Source organism: Halichoerus grypus, chromosome 3 (assembly GCF_964656455.1).
Source record: "Halichoerus grypus chromosome 3, mHalGry1.hap1.1, whole genome shotgun sequence".
Lineage (NCBI taxonomy): Eukaryota > Metazoa > Chordata > Mammalia > Carnivora > Phocidae > Halichoerus > Halichoerus grypus.
Window position 1 is genome coordinate 69,926,476 of NC_135714.1, and position 20,114 is coordinate 69,946,589.

The 20,114-nt window shown below is 41.9% G+C and overlaps 1 protein-coding gene across 1 annotated transcript in view; it reads right to left on the reverse strand.

The window, feature by feature from the left end:
* Positions 1 to 13,825, reverse strand: part of SLC10A6 (solute carrier family 10 member 6) — a 28,798-nt gene extending 14,973 nt beyond the window's left edge. The window contains exon 1 of the mRNA XM_036096762.2: positions 12,517 to 13,825. Within this exon, the coding sequence (XP_035952655.1) occupies positions 12,517 to 12,893 (377 nt within the window). The 5' untranslated portion in view covers positions 12,894 to 13,825. The remainder of the gene's footprint in view (positions 1 to 12,516) is intronic.
* Positions 13,826 to 20,114: the final 6,289 nt, after the last annotated feature.

The following is a 20,114-nucleotide window of genomic DNA, read 5'->3' on the forward strand; positions in this document are numbered from 1 at the left end:
AGTAATATTTCATTGCATGGATAGACCACATTATTGCTGCCCTTCCACTAAGTGATAGACATTTGAGGAGTTTCCACTTTTGGGCTATTATGAATAAAGCAGCTATGAATATTTGTGCACAATTTTTTGTGCAGATATGAGTTCAATTCTCTCAGGTGGCTTCCAGGAGTGGAATTGCTGGATCATAGCTGAACTTTCTGAGGAAATGCTATTTCCAAAGCAGCTGCACCATTTTACACAACTGCCATCAATATATGAAGGTGTTCTGTTAAAAATGTTTGCATTAGGGGTGCCTGTGTGGCTTAGTCGGTTAAGCATCCGACTCTTAGTTTCAGCTCAGGTCATGATCTCATGGGTCCTGGGATCAAGCCCCAAGGTGGGCTCCACACTCAGAGGCAGTCTGCTTAGATATTCTCTCCCTCTCATGCTTCCCCCATTCTCTCTCTCTCTCTCAATCTTTTTTTTTTAAATGTTTGCATTTTAAAAAGTTTGCATAAATATTCATAAGGAATATTGGTCTGTAGTTTTCTGTTCCCATAATGTCTTTGTCTGTTTTGCTACCAGGAGATGGGAAGAGGGCACATTTGCCGCAAGGCTAAGTGTTTGCCCAGTGTGAAGTGTTACAAATATCGGTCAGAAGAAGTTTTCCAAATACCACATGCACCAAGATTCCCATGGATAGAAAAGGGACCCCACAGCACAGATTCTCAGACAGAACAAGCTGGACAGAGCCAGAGAAGTTACAGAACCACAGCAAGAAAGAATTGATGTGGGATGCTAGACTCAATTAAAAGTTCTCTTTGAATTCTGATATTGTATAATCCCATGATTAGAAATAGGAATTGAAGTAGAGTGGTGAGTTACAATAGAAAGTAAGATTTCTGGACTTCAAAATGGTGCTGTAGTTGACAATAGTACTGGTCACTTAGCATCAATCTGGGGGGACACATTAAGTTAGGGATGACAATAAGATATCCACCAGAAATACTTTGGGTGGGCAAAGGAAAACTCAGGACCACAGCTGCTGTCAGCACTAGACACAAATGTGGCCATCTTGGGAAGTGAAATGTAAGTGCAGGAGCTGAATGAACCAAATCCAAACAGCCTGACAATAGCCCATGCCACACAGCTTTACCAGGAAAACAAATGAGAATAATCAGAACAGAGTTTTGGTCTTTGTTGAACAAAGCTGGAATGATTTCTTAACCAACTGAGCCACCCAGGCGCCCCAAAGCTGGAATGATTTCTGACAGACAATTCATTTCTCTTTGTCACGATTGAGATTGTCTCCAAGTGAAAAGGATAACCAATTTAGTACTGTGAGTCTTGAGGATTTGCAAGTACATATTATATAGAAGTAAAAATCCTTCAGTTTAGAACTTTTTCCTTTTTTTTCTTTTTTTTTTAAGAAGAGGGGGAGGGGCAGAGGAAGAGGGAGGGAGAGAATCCTAAGCAGGCTCAGTGTGGCTCAATGTGGAGCCCATGTGGGGCTCAATCTCATGACCCTGAGATCATGACTCATAAAGACTCCTGATTACTATACTTTTATTGCATTGTACGGAATGTTATTGCTTCATAAATTTATACTATGTTGTTTCTATTTTTTCCAAATATATAAAGCCTTATTTTCTAAGTCTTTAGATTTCTTAATTGGAGAACAGGACTTATTCACACAGTAAAATGCATAGCTTTGGTGCAAGGAGGAAAGCATGCATAATCAGCGACCAGGGGTGTGGGGGAGAAAGGACCTTTCCTGCTCTGGACAGGGGTGAGGGAGGGAGCCACGGTGCGTATAGAGAAAGAGCAGAGGAGTGGATGGAGAGGTACGAGATCATGCTTCATGACAGCTGAGGAAAAAAAGAGCCCTCAAATGAAGGCTAAATGCCAACAGAAGATCAAAAAGATGAGAACCCAAGAAGTCGATTTAGGACCATCCAATCTTCCCCCAGTTTTTTGTGCCTCCACCCCAGAACCATCCTTTCCTCCCCCACCTCTACTCCCAACTCCCAAGCTCGGGCTGTTCCTTGTCCCTCTCTGGGTGACGGAACAAGTGAAAGAGTGAATCAGTAAAATTAGGGGAAGTAGGTAAATGGAAATCAGATATCCTTCAGGCCAATAAAATATTTTTTAATTGTGGGAGGGGAAATTACACAATCTGTCTAAGCACATACAAACTGTTTCTGAACACTGTTAATGCTGCTCTATTTGACGAGGTGAGACACATGGAGCATCACATAACACAACCCAGGGGTAGAGCAAGAGTTTATCCACCCGCCTGGAAACCTTGCAATATTCATCGTTTGAGTTCTCACAGCGGACCGCCTTGCACATAGTATACGCCCAGTCTGTGTCCGTGGCACAAATGGCCAAGAGACTGAAAGGCAAACCACCTCCCAGCCCACCGAGGGAGCCCATCTTTATGGGAGACTGTATAGCCCTGCTCCCAGTCTGATTATTCAGGGGGTTTTCTATCATATTTTACAGTGAGGGGTTTTGCTGTAAATATAGTATGATGCATACACTGGCACGGGGGTATAAAAAGCATTTTCCGCCCAAACCTGGCTGGCTGTGGGCTTTTCCTTCCTCAGTGTGCAGTGTACCTCTCTGCACTGAGAATGTTCATCCTGGAAAAGCAGTTGGTATTGCCCTCTAGACATTTTTATTGGCATTACCTCATATACCGTACCCTACACCAGGGCTTGTTTACCTATCGATGTGTGGCAGACTGGCCGATGGAGAGTTGCTTGAGGGCAAGGACCTTATTGGCCTCGCCATTCCTAGAACCTGGCTGTCTCATGCTATGGCACATTGGAGGAGCTTATTAAATAATTACTGAATCAAAGAATGAACCAATGTGTTGATACACTGGTGTTAGGGCAATGTTCTCTCTGCCTTCCTCATATGTCATGTATCTGCAAGTGAACCTTGAAAACCTTAGTGAAATGATCCCTTTACACTAAATTGCAATGGCAAACATCCCAACAGTAATCCAGAAAAACAGAGATTTTCTACTAAATAACTAAAATCATGCTTTTCCAAGTACAAATGTGAATAACATTTTAAGGAGCAAATATTTAGCTGATTGGTGCCCTTTTCAGAAATCCAGACTTAGGGGGCACCTGGGTGGATCAGTCAGTTAAGTGTCTGCTTTTGGCTCAAGTCATGATCTCAGGGTCCTGGGATTGAGTCCCCTGTGGGGTTCCCTCCTCAGCGGGGAGCCTGCTTCTCCCTCTCCCTCTGCTCCTCTCCCCCCTCATGCTTTCTCTCTCTCTCTCTTTCTCTCTCAAATAAATAAAATCTTTAAAATTTAAAAAAATAAAGAAATTCAGACTTAGGTAATTCACAAGTGATTGTATATTTCCCTTCTCTTATGTCTTTTAATCAGTCCTATTTTCTTTTTAGTTTTTTGTTTAAGTTTTTCTTTTACAAAGTCTTATTTTATAGTTGCTTGTTCAATGAAGAGAGGCTTTTTCTTTTCTTTTCTTTTTTAAAGATTTTATTTATTTATTTGAGAGAGAGAGAGACACAGAGAGAGAGGGAACACAAGCAAGGGGAGTGGGAGAGGGAGAAGCAGGCTTCCCGCTGAGCAGGGAGCCCGATGCGGGGCTCGATCCCAGGACCCTGGGATCATGACCTGAGCCGAAGGCAGACGCTAACGACTGAGCCACCCAGGCACCCCAAGAGAGACTTTTTCTTTGTTCTTTCTTTTTGTTTTTTCTTTTAAAAGCAATCACATATTACACCTTACTCTGCGGCTTGGTTGCTTTTTTTCTCCACTTAATCATAGATATCTCTTCAGGGCAATACATGTAGCTTAAACTCTTTCGCTTAAAGAATGCAGAGTATACCATAATCTAAATATGCCATAATTTCTTCAATCACTCCATTAATGATGAATAAATTGCTTTGAGTGCTTTTCCACTATAAACAAAGTTATGATAAACATTCTTATATGTATTTCACTTGAAATAATTCTTTTTTTTTAAGATCTTATTTATTTATTTGACAGAGAGAGACACAGCGAAGAGAGGGAACACAAGTAGGGGGAGTGGGAGAGGGAGAAACAGGCTTCCTGTGGAGCAGGGAGCCTGATGCGGGGCGAAATAATTCCTTTATTTCTGTAGAATAGACTCCTGAAAATGGAATTGCCATGTCAAAGATCTTTTTTTTATTTTAATAGATACCACCATATTATTTTCCAAAAAGATTGTTACATTTCACAATCTTGCCCACTACAGGATATGATCAATCCCTTTTAATTCTCATGAGAACATTGAAAAATACACCTGTTATTTTATTATACACCTGACTCTCTAAGAGCTTGTGCTTTCTTTCATATTTGCTGACCTCTTGGATGTCCTCTGTAAACAGCTTTGTTCGTCTTTTTCTTCTCTACTTGTAGGAGCTCTTTTAAAATTAGAGTATGGATCATCATGTATAATACAAATAGCTTCTTCAAACTTATTGTATATTTTTGACTACACTCATGGTATTTGCCATAATAAACAATTAACACTGAGATACTCATATCTGTCCATTTTTTTAATGGCTTCTGAGTTTCTCTTGTTAAAGATTTCCTCCTACCCTAAGGGTATTCGAATGTTGCCCCCACTTTTTACTTTCTTATAGGTTGATATTTTATATTTATATTTTTACCTCATCTAACATTTATATTTTATATAGTAGAAGGTCTGAGGCTAATCTATTGTCTTCTATATTGAGGGGCAAGTATGGCAATACTATTCACTAAATAATTTTCCACTAAATTGAAGTGCCAACCTCCTTATATGTTAAATGTCCAAATGTATTCAAAACGTTTTTTCTAAGCGAATACCAGACTTTTAATTACAGTGTTTTCATAGTGTGCTTTCACATATGATAGACCAAATACTTCCACTTAAATTTTTTTTTTCCAACTTTTCTTAGCAGTTCTTGCCTATATTTTATTCTATTTGGAGTTTAAAATCATTTTACCCTATTAAGAAAGCTTACTTGGAGCCAACTTCTTCCTACCTAGAGAACAGATGAAGGAAGAAAAGCAGTTTGCCACAGCTTTCAAACCTCTGTCCATGAAGAGGGTGCACAGGAAGCTTTTTCAAATTCTTAGCCTATGATAAAGCTACATTCCTTGGCTCTTCATATTACTAAGTCCTGAAAGAAATTCCACATTACATCGCTTCAATCTTGAACTTCTGGAGAAGTTGCATAGCACTTTCCCACTGAATTGCTTTGCACAAACAGCAGAGAGGTAAGATTCGTGACTGTGGGAAGAAAATGTGAGATTTCTATCAGACTGTTCTATATCCCTGATTACATAGGTTTCTGCTCTATCCTTTACACAACTGTTCGAGCCCATGGTGCTTGACAGATGGTGCTCTGCCAACTGTTAGAAATACCCACAGGGCGCCTGGGTGGCTCAGATGGTTAAGCATCTGCCTTCGGCTCGGGTCATGATCCCGGGGTCCTGGGATCGAGTCCCGCATCGGGCTCCCTGCTCCTTGGGAGCCTGCTTCTCCCTCTGCTTCTCTCTCTCTCTGTCTCTCATGAATAAATAAATAAAATCTTAAAAAAAAAAAAAAAAAGAAATACCCACAAAGTTTTTTTTTTCTCTCTCTCTCCCAAATGAATAAATAAAACCTTTAAAAAAATATGGGGCATCTGGGTGGCTCAGTCATTAAACGTCTGCCTTGGGCTCAGGTCATGATCCCAGGGTCCTGGGATCTAGCCCCGCGTCAGGCTCCCTGCTTAGCAGGGAGCCTGCTTCTCCCTCTCCCTCTGCCGCTCCCCCTGCTTGTGCTCTGTCTCTCTCTCTCAAATGAATAAATAAAATCTTCTAAAAAAAAAAGAAAGAAATACCCACAAAGCTGTAAGAGCACACAGTGAACATGTGTGAGTACAGTGGAAGTCACACGTTCTACTGCCATGAAATCCCAGTGCAGTGTAAATGGAGGATGCGGCTAACCAGGTCTCTTGGCTCTTCACGTACAGGGAGACTGTTGGCAAAAGCTGACTTCATGTAACAAGATTCCACTTGCACTGAGAAGAATGCATCATCATCCCCAAACTATTACAGAGAATAATGAGACAGCTTTAGCAAGTCTGGACAAACAGGTAAATCCTGCACCTCCCTTAAAACAAGGAAATGGCATATTTATGCAGTATGTTAAAGTGCGGTGTCTATAAGTATACAATTTTGCAATTGGATTTAAATTATTCAAATGTTGTTTTAGTATCAAACTAATGAAATTAGGAACTCTGACATTCAAAACTATGAAAGTACACACTTGCCTCTCCACTGGAAAAAAATTAAAAACCATCTCGCTAGGCAAATGGACATGGAGTAGGCTATCAGCTCAGGTCAACAGGCTTGGCGTTAGAAAAGAGTTCAAGGCTAGGTGTTCCATCCCCCAGTATAAATGTCACTCCTGCCTGCTGCCTCTCCACAGCAATAACTAGGCTTTATTGAGCACTACCTGCTAAGTGTTACACCTCATGCTTTTAGATATATGTTCTCTTTTCATCTATACAATAACCATATGTGCAGGTATTTTTTTAAAAGATTTATTTATTTATTTTTGAGGGGGGGAGGGGCAGAGCGTGAGGGCGAGACAGTCTTAAGCTGACTCTGTGCTGAACGAGTAGCCCGACATGGGGCTCAACCTCAGGACCCTAAGATCACAACCTGAGCCAAAACCAAGAGTCTGACACTGAACCGACTCCACCACCCAGGCGCCCCACCATATGTGTAGGTACTATTTCCATTTTATAGGCAAGGAAACCAAGGTACAGAGAGTTATTGAAACTTGCATGGAGTCATATGGATTCAATCAACTTCTGTCTTGTAAGATGATCTTCAGTTCCCTACCAGGCCATGTCAGACTGACCGGAAGAATCTGAAGTTCTATGTCCCAGGTGTCTGCTGAAGGACCAAGAGCTACTTTACAGGTCAAAGGCCAAACTGGCCACTGAACCCCTCAGGCTCCACCACCACCAGTAGTCAGAGTCCTTTCTCTGCAGCTCAGGACACAACTACATCCTTGGGGGAGAATGGACCTCATATATCACAAGTTGTCAAACTGAAGACAGTGGGAGTTGTCCCGAGTTGCACCAATAAACTGACTGCATTTCCAGAGGGGTTTTCATGTCACACACAGACAATCAGAACCCTTCCTTCAGTCATTCAGTCAGCGTCTGTGGCGCGCCCCCCCCCCCAGGCCGGCCGAGCACGCACAGGTGAACAAGCCCTCGAGGCGGCTGCAGAGCCGGTGGCTCAGGCAGATAAGCAGCTCAGCCGTTGCCGAGCCCTCCTACGGATGACAAGGAGTACATATTTGATGCTGTGCGGACAGAGAGGGGAGGCATCTCTGTCAAACAATTTCAGGAAAAACATTGAAAACTGGGGTGGGGGGAGGGGGACACAGACCTCATAAATTGCTTTTCTTTTCCTATTGTCCAAAATACTTAAAACTTAAAAAGGCCTCAGATCCGCTCCTGGTTTATACCCAAAAGAACTGAAAGCAGGGACTCCAACAGATATGCACGCTCATGTTCACAGCAGCATTATTCACAACAGCCAAAAGACGGAAACGATGCAAGTGTCCATCAACAGATGAATGGATCTGGCGATACATACATGCCTATGCATACATGGGGTATATACACGCAGCCTTCAAAGGAAAGGAAATTCTGGCACACGATACAACATGGATGCACTCTGGAGACATCACGTTAAGTGAAATAAGCCAGATACAAAAGGACAAATATTTTATGATTTTACTTATATGAGATATTTAGTCCAGTTCAAAGAGACAGACAGGAGAATGGTGGTTGGCAGGGTCTGAAGGGAAAGGGGAGTTACTGTGTAATGAGTACAGAGTTTCAGTTTGAGATGACAACTATGGAGAGATGGCCGCTGGTGACCGCACAGTGTCAGTGTGCTGATGCCACTGAACTGTACCCTCGAAAAGGATTAAAATGGTCGGTTTTATGTTATGTACAAAACTCAGTTAGACTCAGAGAGTCTAACTCATTGATTCTACAAAAGAGGAAATTGAGGTCCAGAGGAGTAAACTGCTCAGTCACACAGCTTCTTGGGCAGAGACCACAGACCCTGACACAGGGCCCCATATAATGATGCATGGCATTTTGTGTCAGCTGAGATTCTAAGCACTTTATATATATTCATTCAACCCTCACAACAACTCATGAGGTAGATTATGCTTCCCTCTATTTTAGAAGTGAGGAAACTGAAGCATAAGAATTTTTTTTTTTAATTTTAGCGAGAGGGAGAGCACACAAGTGGAGAAGGTGGGGCAGAGGGAGCGGGAGAAAGAATCTTAAGCAGGCTCCACGGCCAGCGTGGAGTCCAAGATGGGGCTCGGTCTTACAACCCTGAGCTGATGACCTGAGCCGAAATCAAGTCGGACGCTTAACTGACTGAGCTACCAGGCGCCCCTGAAGCATAAAGACTTTATATGATCTGCCAAGATGACCCAGTTAGTAAGTGACAGCTCTATGTGCTGGCTCCACGGTGTGCTTCACTACGACAGTCTAATGCCACATCTTAGTTTTCACGTCCTACCCTCAAAGGCAAGACTTCTGTCCATCTTTAGTACGGTAGATTGCAAAAATGTCCCCAGTTCTTCACCCCATTCTTAGGCATGCCCTCTGCAATGTGACCTTGCGGCACATCCACCAAGACGCAGCATCTACTTCTCCAGTCCTTGAATCTGGGCTGGCCTTGCAAAATGCATCAGCCGGTGGGATGTGGTGGAAGTGATGATGAAATGGTGTCCAGCCCAGATATCAAGAGACCTTGTATGCTTCTTCTTTTTCAGAACCCTGCCTCTGTCATATGATTAGGTCTAGGCTAGCCTGCTGGAGAATGAAAGACCATGTGGAAGAGAATCCAGTATTCCCAGATGAGGCCATCCAAGACCAATCTACATTTATCCAGTCCCCAAACATGTAAAAGAACCCAGCCAAGACTAGCTGAGCTCAGTCCAGGAACAGGGTAATTTTTTAGGCTCTTCATACATAACAGCCAGTTGCTTTCCAGAACAATTATAATGAAGGATAATATTATGACTAGAAGGGACTAAATAGGCAGTCCAGGCTGTGGGAACAACATGGGCAAAGGAAGTTGGCAAAGTGTGGGATATGTTCAGAGAACAGTGAGTAGTCCATTTTGACTACAGACTATTTTGTGCTTATTGGGAAATAAACCCGGAGAAGTAGGTTAGACCTGGCTTAATGTCTACCCAAGTTAGCAGGTGTTGAGAAGCCTTTATATGCATTACATTCATTTCTCTTTACAATACCATAGGGAAGTGTTATGATTTCCAGTTACTGGAAAGAGGTCCCAAGTCAGGATTTAAATATAGACATTACGACCCCAGAGCCTGCCTCATCCACATACTATAAAACCATGGTGGAGAGACCCAAGGTGGAGAGAAGACTGTGAAGATACTGCAGTTGGCCAAGAAAGAAATTATGAGGGCCTGCGTTAAGGAACTGGCAGTGGAGATAAATGAGGAAGCACCGGTTGTGAGTGACAAGCAAGAGGATGGGCTACAAGTCTAGACGTTGGATTCAGTGAATGAGCAGAAGAATGAAAGGAGCCACAGGAGAATGCTGAGCCCAGGTAACTGGGACAGTGATGGGTGTTATCAGATATGCAAAATGCAGAAACTGGTTCGTACACGTTGATTCTGAAACACCCTGCTTGGGGTGAACACATGGAGAACTGCAGGTAGATTGAATGAAGCACAAAATTAAGGCATGAGACATATGTTTGGGAGATCTGCACAGAGCTAAACCTCAATTTCCTCCTTTGTGAAATGAAGATGTTCTTCTAAAGTCTTACGAATTTTATCTAGCATGAAAACAGAATTCCTATCAAGGACTACTTTTTTTTTTTTGCTTAGAAGTTATTTTTGTTGGTAATCAAGTGGGAAGAAATGTAATGAATTTGGATATGGTCTCAATCAAGAATACTGAATATTCTCCTATTTGCAATTTTTACTGAGAATTAAGATTTTATTACTCGTATTGATAAGCTTTTGAAAATCTAATGTTTAGTCACCATTTAAAAATTTCATTTCTTACAGTGTTTTTTTTCTTATTTTTTGTTTTGTTTGTGAGATTCTAAATCAGAATTTTTAAAAAGGGGAGAGGGGCGCCTGGGTGGCTCAGTTGGTTAAGTGTCTGCCTTTGGCTCAGGTCATGATCCTGGGGTCCTGGGATCCAGTCCCACATTGGGCTCCCTGCTCAGCGGGGAGCCTGCTTCTCCTTCTCCCTCTGCATGTCATTCCCCCTGCTTGTGCTCTCTCTCTATCAGATGAATAAATAAAATCTTAAAATAAAAAGGGGGGGAGAAGTAGTTAATATTTATTACATACCTATCATGTGCCTGGCATCCTGAGTGTATATTTCCTCCTTAAAATACAGTCTTGTGGGGAATAGGTAATTTTAACCCATTTTACAAATGAGGAGATGAGGTTTATAGGTTAAATAATTTGACTAACATGAGGCTAATTAAGGACAGAGTTGGCAAAAGGAAGCAAAATGAGCTTTATTTTTATAGACTTCTTATTCACTGGTATTTTTATTACAATGTTGGCTAATAAAAGATGAAGTTAATAAATGTTCTCTTTCCCAGAGCAGAAGTGTTTGAGAACACTGGTTTAAGATTTATGCTCCTACTCAGGAGATTGAGTTGTGTTAATAAATGGCATGGAAGAAAGTGCCTAAATTGCAGACTGATGAGAAACAGATGTGAATTCACTTCTGCCTTCTTCCATACTTGGCTGTAGCATTTGGCAACCTCCTTAACCAATCTGAGTCACCATTTTCTCAGCTGTAACATTCAGGATAATAAAAGGTCACTTACAAGGTTATTATGAGAACCAAGAAAGAAGAGAAAGAGTACATGAAAGCAACTACCTTATGCCTAGCAACATACTCAATTCATAAAATGTCCTTTTTCTTTCCAAAAATATTTAGGTCTCACAATTTATCACTGATATGTAGACTGTGTAAAGAATATTTATCATCTTCCAATTATTATGTTAATGATCAACTTGATGTAATTGGAATTAGCAGTGTATATTAATGCATTTTTTTGAATTAGTGATTCTTTCCAAACCCCTGATAAGTGGGTAACTCAAAGCATTGTCATATGAAAATTAATTCATCTGCCTGGAATGAGCCCATTAAAATTCACAGGTGAAACATGTTCATACACTGAGCATTCAGCACACGCAGAGAACTAGAAACACAGACCTGTAGCTGGTTCACTGACGTGAACTCCCAGCACCATCAGCACCTCTGATTCATTCATTCATTGCATAATAAATCTCAACTAAATGACATACACATCGAACAAAGATTTACATTCATAAGTCATTCTTCCCTTGGGCAGGAGGTGAAGCAGTTCATAAGTAAACAAAGAATCTAGAAAGACCACCATTTTTTGCTTTTATTTTTCCAATTGTGCCTTCTCTATTCTTTTTTTTTTTTTTTAAGATTTTATTTATTTATTTGTTTGTCAGAGAGAGAGGGCACAAGCAGGGGAAGAGTCAGGCAGAGGGAGAAGCAGGTTCCCCGCTGAACAAGAACCCCAATGCGGGGCTCCATCCCTGGATCCTGGGATCATGACCTGGGCCAAAGGCAGACACTTAACCGACTGAGCTACCCAGGCATCCCCTCTATTCTTTCTTCAAATGCCCTTTTTTCAGCATCGAAACAGGTACTCCCAAAGATATGTGATTAATTCATCCTCATTAAAGTGTAAACGAATGATAAAGCCTAATGTTTCCCAGGGGCATTTATTCACAACACAATTGGAAATAAGGTCCCTGGCTTAAACCAAAGGAAGGAGATTTCTAGTGATGAATGTTTACTACTCTGCAAAGCAACCAGAAAGAACATTTTTTTGTCATAAAAGCCTTTATGTTGCTCCCCAGGTCAACTCAACAGGCCACCACCAGCACTTAAAACAGGACATGTCTATCACACACCCCAAAAGCTCCTTTATCCAATGCCCCCAAATACTTGTTTCATAAAATAGATGCAAAGGTAACACGTGCTAACTAGAGCTGGGAGGGTGTCATTCTGGTTCTGCCACCACCACTCCCACCACCACCAAACAGACCCCTGTCGTGAGCTTCCTGGGATTCTCAGCCTGTGTCCTGGGAGACTGGGAGCCAGCACTGCTAACCCTGCCGGTGTGGGCGAGAATGAGTTCATGCCTAGGACAGGCCATCGGGGCAGGAGGAAACCTGCCTCCTCTATTACATATGAAGCAAGCCCTACTACTTGGAGAAGCAGTTGCCAGTAACACAGAGGACGATCACAGCACAGTACATTTTAAGCTCAGAAAGGAAAGTCCTTCCAAGACTGAACTCCATAAAACGCTGCCCACTGGAACCCCTACCTAAAGATCAGCAGAGTTTTTAACACGGAAGTGTCAGTGCTATCAGGGAGAGACCTCTGGGCTTCCCTAGTGTACCTTACCTGAGATCCATATCTCCTTCGACCCAGAAGGTGAAAATGTTAGAGATGGTTCCCCCCGGGCAGCACCCCATGATGAGAACAGCCATAGCCTGGGCTGGCTTCAGAGAGAAGCTGATGGCCAGGAGATAGGCTGTGAGAGGCATGAGGCCAAACTGGCAGAGCAGCCCCACAGCAATGCCCCAGGGTCTCCTGATGTGCGCCCAGAGCTTCCGGAACTCCACAGAGCATCCCAGGGAGAACATGAGCAGGCCCATCATCACGGCTGACACCACTGTGAAAACAAGTTCGAGGTTCCCATGTACCTCCGGTCCCACAGGCAGCTCCCCCTCCGAACTGTTAGCAGTGCAGGCTGAGCTGCTGGAACAATTCGCTCTCATCTCTTCATCTCCTTAAGGCAGCATCACAAATGAACATCTGCCGCGCTGGCTGGGCAGGTCTCTTCTTCCACGTTTTGTAATAATGCAACCAAGTCATGCATGGAGAATCATTCCGATGGCTATTGGCCAGCCAGGTGATTCAGCCTAATCTGATCAATGTATTCATGAATGGCCTTATAAAAGTAATTATCATGGGCACGAAACATATAATAAACTGTGGTAAGTAAGGCTTTCCACTTCCATTCTTACCACTGAATATTCAAGTGAAATGAGACAAGCAAATTTATTGTCAAGTGGAGTGACTGGGCTGTGTCGTCAGCATCACATTGTGTTCCAGGAAAATAGGTTGAGTGCCAAGACATAATTTCTCCAAATTCAGTGGGGATTTCAAAGAACCAGGATGCAATGTTTTGTGGAGAGGAAGACCAACTGGAAAAAACAAAGGCGCTAAGCCAAAGCCACTCCTCCTCGCATTAGCAAAACATTTCTGTTGAAAATATTAAAGCAGGGGCGCCTGGGTGGCTCAGTCATTGGGCGTCTGCCTTCAGCTCAGGTCATGATCTCAGGGTCCTGGGATCGAGCCCTGCATCGGGCTCCCTGCTCTGCGGGGAGCCTGCTTCTCCCTCTGCCTGCCGCTCCCCCTGCTTGTACTCTCTCTCTCTCTCTGTGTGTCTCTGTCAAATAAATAAAATCTTTAAAAAAAAATATTAAAGCAAAAGATCAGTTAAGGAAATGTCGGGAGGGAGTAAGGATCACTTCAGGAGTGCTTCAGAATTGGTCTCAGTTTTTCTTCTTTTTTTTTTAGATTTTATTTATTTATTTGACAGACAGAGACACAGTGAGAAAGGGAACACAAGCAGGGGGAGTGGGAGGGAGAAGCAGGCTTCCAGCTGAGCAGGGAGCCCAACGTGGGGCTCTATCCCACGACCCCGGGATCATGATCTGAACTGAAGGCAGACACTTAATGACTGAGCCACCCAGGCACCCTATTTATTATTTTTTAAGTAGGCTCCATACCCAACGTGGGGCTTGAACTCATAACCCTGAGATCAGGAGTTGCATGCTCTACCGACTGAGCCAGGCAGGCACCCCTCAGTTTTTCTTCTATTTCCACTAGAATTTGTATCTGAAGCCAATAATTAAATACCTGTAAGAATAATATGGTATTAAGCACCTAGTTTGTTTCATCAAACATGTGGAAACTCATTTATGTACCCAAAATAATACAAGGATGCTGTCACTTTCTTTTGGAGAACAGAGTCGGCTTTGAGATGCCACACCCCTAAGCCTTGTGGTGAGGTCTGGGAATTCTGCAAGAGAATGTAATAAAGAGCTTGTCTTGAAGGCTGGAGACAGAGTCTGAGGCCAGCCTCTGACCGCAATGGCCCAGGGGCCCTTCTGTGTGTCTTAACCACACAGACACACATTTCATTGGAAAACCAGACAAGGAAAATATGGTTCCATGAAACTAAACCTACAAAAGAGCAGATGTCACACCCTTTCTCACAGAAAGCATAAAGTTTATTTATGGGGCAACGGTTGGTGACAAGGCACACTTTATAAAACACCTCTACCTGTCTTAAGAGGGATATTAGCTATGCATTGTTTATTTTTGGATTAGCAAATTCTTTTCCATGACAAAGTGCTCTGAGCATGTTTGCTACGTAAAAATACAAATTAAGGGGTGCCTGAGTGGCTCAGTTGGGTAAGCATCTGCCTTCGGCTCAGGTCATGATCCTGGGGTCAAATGTAAAATAAAATCTAACAATTTGAGGGGCACCTGAGTGGCTCAGTCGGTTGAGCGTCCGACCCTTGGTTTTGGCTCAGGTCATGATCTCAGGGTCGTGAGATTGAGCCCGCTCAGCGGGGAGTTTACTTGAGATTCCCTCTCCCTCTGCCATTCCCCCACTAAAATAAAGAAATAAATCTTTTTTTTAAAAATCTGACTATTTGAAGAAAGTATAAACTGGCTTAGGCAAAGACACCTTAAAAGCAGCTCTGAAGGTAGAACCTTGCTGGAGGCCATCAGAGGTCAGCATGAAGACCTACTGCCACCAACTCTTGATTCATGCCCAAGAATAAGCCAACGTTTACACCTAGCTTGGTGAGCCTGTCAGAAGACAACCCGGGGGACACCTGGGTGACTCAGTGGTTAAGCATCTGCTTTCGGATCAGGTCATGGTCCCAGGATCCTGGGATCGAGCCCTGCATGGGGCTGGCTCCCTGCTCAGCAGGGAGCCTGCTTCTCCCTCTGCCTGCCACTCCCCCTGCTTGTGCTCTCTCTGACAAATTAATCAATTAATTAATCTTAATATAAAATTAAATAAATTAATTAAAAATTAAATTAAATTTAAAAAATCTTAAAAAAAAAAAAAAGAAGACAACCCAGAACCAATGTAATGTAAAGCTGTATCAATGTAAAGCTAAGCAGAGAAATGGACACTTAAGAACAAGTTAGGTCTCTGGAAAGCTTTGTGTTTCCAGCTGAAGCGGGCAGAGATGTGGTTGAGCTGAGGAAGACTGGAGGAGGGAGACCAAACATTTTCTAAGCACCTACTAGGTGACAGGGCATGCTAGGTCCTTTATACATATGTGTCTGTATCTAGTGAAGCAGAACTTTTTTTTTTTTTTTTTACTTTAGTGAGAGAAGGTATCACATTATTTCTGTCTGGATAATGTCAAAAAGGCCTTTGGTAGACCTTCTTTGTTTCTTGGAAGTCACTCAAAGGCCCTTCTTAGTTATCCAAATTTGCGTTTAATAAGACATTCGTCATCAACGACGATGTGATAGGAACTTCTGCTTGGTACTCAGCTCTGATAGCTGGGGAGAAGGGGGCTGCATTGCTTAGTGGATGTTAGGAGCTTCCTGAAAGCGAAGGTGACCTTGGACTCTTACCTTCTGAAATGCAGTGCTATCAGAATTTCTCAAATGAATTAGGATGGTTTCAGCTGAGGTCCACTGTCAGGAAAAGATACTAAAGTCCAATTACCCACCATGAAAGCAAGGGGTATCTGGACTGATGACAATTTCCTCTAGATCAAGTCACCCTGGCACAGATGTCACAGGATGATATAGGACACAATGACTGGAGTATGTGGATGTAATCTGAAAAGAAGTAACCTTGAGAGGCCAAGCTTCAGCACCACCATGTTGTATGCAAAGATCTGGACTAGAAGGGACAAGGCAGAAATGGGTAACAGCCCATTGGACTGGGTGGAACCAACTGATTCAAAAGGTCCCGACAAAACAGCAGCAGCTGAAACCAGGGCCTTCCAGTGGATGCCAGGCTTTTCCCAGTTTGTCCCCGTCCTGGGAAGGAAACTCCCTTGAAAGAGTAAGCCCCTAGAGTTCTTGTCAATTTATAAAGGAGATTTTGGGGGCACCTGGGTGGCTCAGTTGATTAAGTGTCGGACTCTTGATTTTAACTCCAGGTCATGATCTCAGGGTCCTGGGATCAAGCCCCGCACTGGCCTCCATGCTAAGCGCAGAGTCTGCTTGGGATTCTCTCTCCCTCTCCCTCTATCCCTCTCCCTGCTCATGCTCTGTCTCTCTAAAATAAATAAATAAAATCTTAAAAAAAAAATTTGTAAAGGAGATTTTAAATAGGGGATCGATCCTAAATTTATTGGCATGTAGGGATTCAAGTGATTAGAAATTTTTAAAAGGCATGACCAAATTTATACCTTAAGCTAGTGAGGTAGTTCATGAGAGCCCATTCAATCTTCACATCCGTTCTAAGAGGTAACTACTACATTGCCATGTCACAGATAAGGAAACGAAGCCTCCTAGGGTCATACGATTTGTCCAAGGTTATTAGACAAGGAAATTAACATTAGGATTTAAATCCTAGTCTAATTCTCAGCCTATCCTCATTTCCCTGGAACACACTGATGGGAGGCAATGAAAGTAGTTGATAGCAGGATCATTCTGAAAAGACTGACAATCAGTTAAACATAGCTCAGGGCTAAAACACCACAATTTGGCATAAACATGGAGAAATAAACCAACTAATCCCTAATTTCTAAGTTTATCTCATGTGCTCACAAGCTTAAAATGCACCTGAATATGTGCAACATATATGCACCTTAATTTTGAGATCCAGCTGTACAAATCACAGGAAATATTTCATGCATTTCTATTCTCTGCAAATAGAATTAGAGGTGAAAGATATTCTTCAGGAAAACCAACTAAAAAGCCGGCCTCTTCTGTCTGGGAATATAAAGGCTGAAGGAAAAGTCCCAAAAGGAAAGGTAATTCAACATGGTTAAGGAATTGTTCAGCAAACTCTGAAAATTAGTTTAAGGGGAAACTTCTAGATGATTGAAGGACATAAAAAATCTTATAGGTTCCAGGGTGCCTGGCTGGCTCAGTTGGTAGAGCATGTAACTCTTGATCCTGGGGTCTTGAGTTCAAGCCCCATGTTGGGCATTAGAGCTTACTTTTAAAAAAAAGAAAAAAACAAATCCTATAGGTTCCAAGAGTTTAGGTAAACTCATGAGATAGATCCAAAACAAAAGGAAATTATGTATTTAATCTAAACTAATTATTAATTTAATCCAAATTAATTATTTATCCAACCCAAAGGAAATTGGCAGTAAGAAAATAGACTGTTACATGACACAAGGTAAAAAATCTAATTCTGTATATTTTTTAAAGATTTTGTTTATTTGTCTGAGAGAGTGAGAGAGCAAGAGAGAGAGAGAATGAGCGGGGTGGGAGGAGCAGAGGGAGAGGGAGAAGCAGGCTCCCCACTGAGCAGGGAGCCCGACCTTGGGCTCGATCCCCAGACTCTGGGATCATGACCTGAGCCGAAGGCAGACGATCAACCGATCAACCAACTGAGCCACCCAGGAACCCCTCTATATTTTTTTTAAAAAACCAAACCTCAGAAATAAAAATGCTATCACCTTGCAGAAAAAAAAACAACCCAGTACTTGAACAGAAAATTCACAACAGTTAACAACCATAGGGGAAAAAAAGCAATATAGAAATCAACATCACTAATAAATTTTAAGTATATTAAAATAAGATGTGTTTCCCATCACTAAGAAAACAATTTTAAGGTGACTGTCCCTCGTTGATAAAAGTTGAGTGAAAGTATATTCTTACACACTGCAGGTAGGATTAAAAATTCATATAACCTTTCAGGGAAAAGTCTGGCACTATGTACCAAATAGGCTTTGTCACTATAATTCTAAAAAGCTGTCTTAATAAATAAGTTGCAATACTGGCAAAAATTTATTAATTATTTGGGGCAAATGTTTCTATTTATAGTAGCATTGTTTTTTTTTTTTTTAGGATTATTTATTTATTTATTTGACAGAGAGAGAGCGAGCACACAAGCAGGGGGAGCAGGAGAGGGAGAAGCAGGAAGGAGCAAGAAGATGAGCAGGGAGCCCGATGAGGAGCTCAATACTAGGACCCTGGAATCATGAACTGAGCCGAAGGCAGATGCTTAACTGGCTGAGCCACCTAGGAGCCCCAGGGCTGTTATTTATAAATACATTCTTATTTATATTACCATTATTATTTATAGATGCAGATAACTGGGAATTTAAATTCCCAAAGTGAGACTAATTTGAGTAAATTATGATACAATGAGATACTATGGAGCTATTTAAAATGTAAACATTTTGACAATGAGAAATCTTTATATTAGAAGGTAAAGCAAAAAAAAAAAAAAAAATAGATAGATAGATATAGATAGGTATAGATAGAATGTTCCCTGCCATGTTAACCTGGCTGGCTCAGTCAGAAGAGCATGTGACTCTTGATCTTGGGGTTGTGAGTTCAAGTCCCACATTGGATGTAGAGATTACTTAATAAACAAAAACTTAAAATAATAAATAATAATAACATAAAGAGACCAAATTTGACTCCAAAATTTTCATAGTGATTGCTTCTGTATGTAGGATTGTGGATGATTTTTTTTCTTTATATTCTTTATATTTCTTTACATTTTTTGTACTATGTAATACCTTTGAAATGGCTATGAATTACTGTTTCATAATTAAGAAAAAAGGAACTGAAGAAAAGGCAACAGAGATAGATGAAGTTGTGGTTATTTCAAGCAGCTCCTAAAACTTGATAACAGCCTGATGACGCTCAGAAGCCAGACTGCTAAGATGACTCAATCATTGTCTGTGTTCTTAGGTTTTTATAAGGGAGGCTCACAAATACCAAAAGCTTCCAGGTAAGAGATGCCTGCAGAAAATGGAATGTAAGGGAGTGAGAAGGTCTGATGGGCCAAGTCAGGACATAGAAAAGTGGGCTGACAAAGTGTTTATCCTGAAACAGCACCCACTCCACCTTCAGAATAAAATAACCAGAAGGGAAAATGAAGCACATGGAATAAACTGGAAAGACGTGTTTACCTGAACAGGTGGCATGCTATTTGTAATAGTATTTGTGGGCCTTTTCCCAACAACCTTTTCTGGCCTCAGCTCATCAGATCAGATGTTATTAAGATTATAACCATAAAAAAAAATTAAAAACTGAAGAATTAAAAAAAAAGATTATAACCATAAATTTTCATAGACTGTTGGGGCACCTGGGTGGCTCAGCCGGCTAAGCATCTGACTCTTGGTTTCGGCTCAGGTCATGATTGGGGTCCTGGGATTGAGCCCACACCAGGCTCTGTGCTCAGTGCAGAGTCTGCTTCAGACTCTCTCTACCCCCCCCTCCTTTGCTCCTCCCCCGCTCATGCTCTCGCTCTCTCTCGCTCTCAAATAAATAAAATCTTTAAAAAAATTTTTTTCACAGACTGTTTGAACCCTAGAATTATAAGAAAATCTTGTAATGAATAAGATTAATGGAATCTGTCAGCCATTGGAGCAAATTACTGATACTGATTTTCCGTGATAGTAACAGTAAAACCAACTACCACTTATTGAGTCTTTCCTATGTACCAGACCCTGTGACAGGTCATGTACATGTGAAGGGTAGTAGAACATGCCATCCCAAAATATGCCACTTTGGCATGAGGATTATTTTGAGCAGAAGGCAACTGAGAAGAAGCAGATACAAGAGCAGCTCCCTGCTCCCCCTCTATATGCCTAAAAACAGGACATAAATTTGTAAAGGTGTCTCCCTTTCCCTCTCTACCAGGAAGGACAGAAGCTAAGCCCAAGAGACACTGTCAGACCCTACCAGCCAAGAGAAATCTACACCAGAGGAATCTACAGAACAAACCTTGCTAAAACTACCCCTTATCTACCATA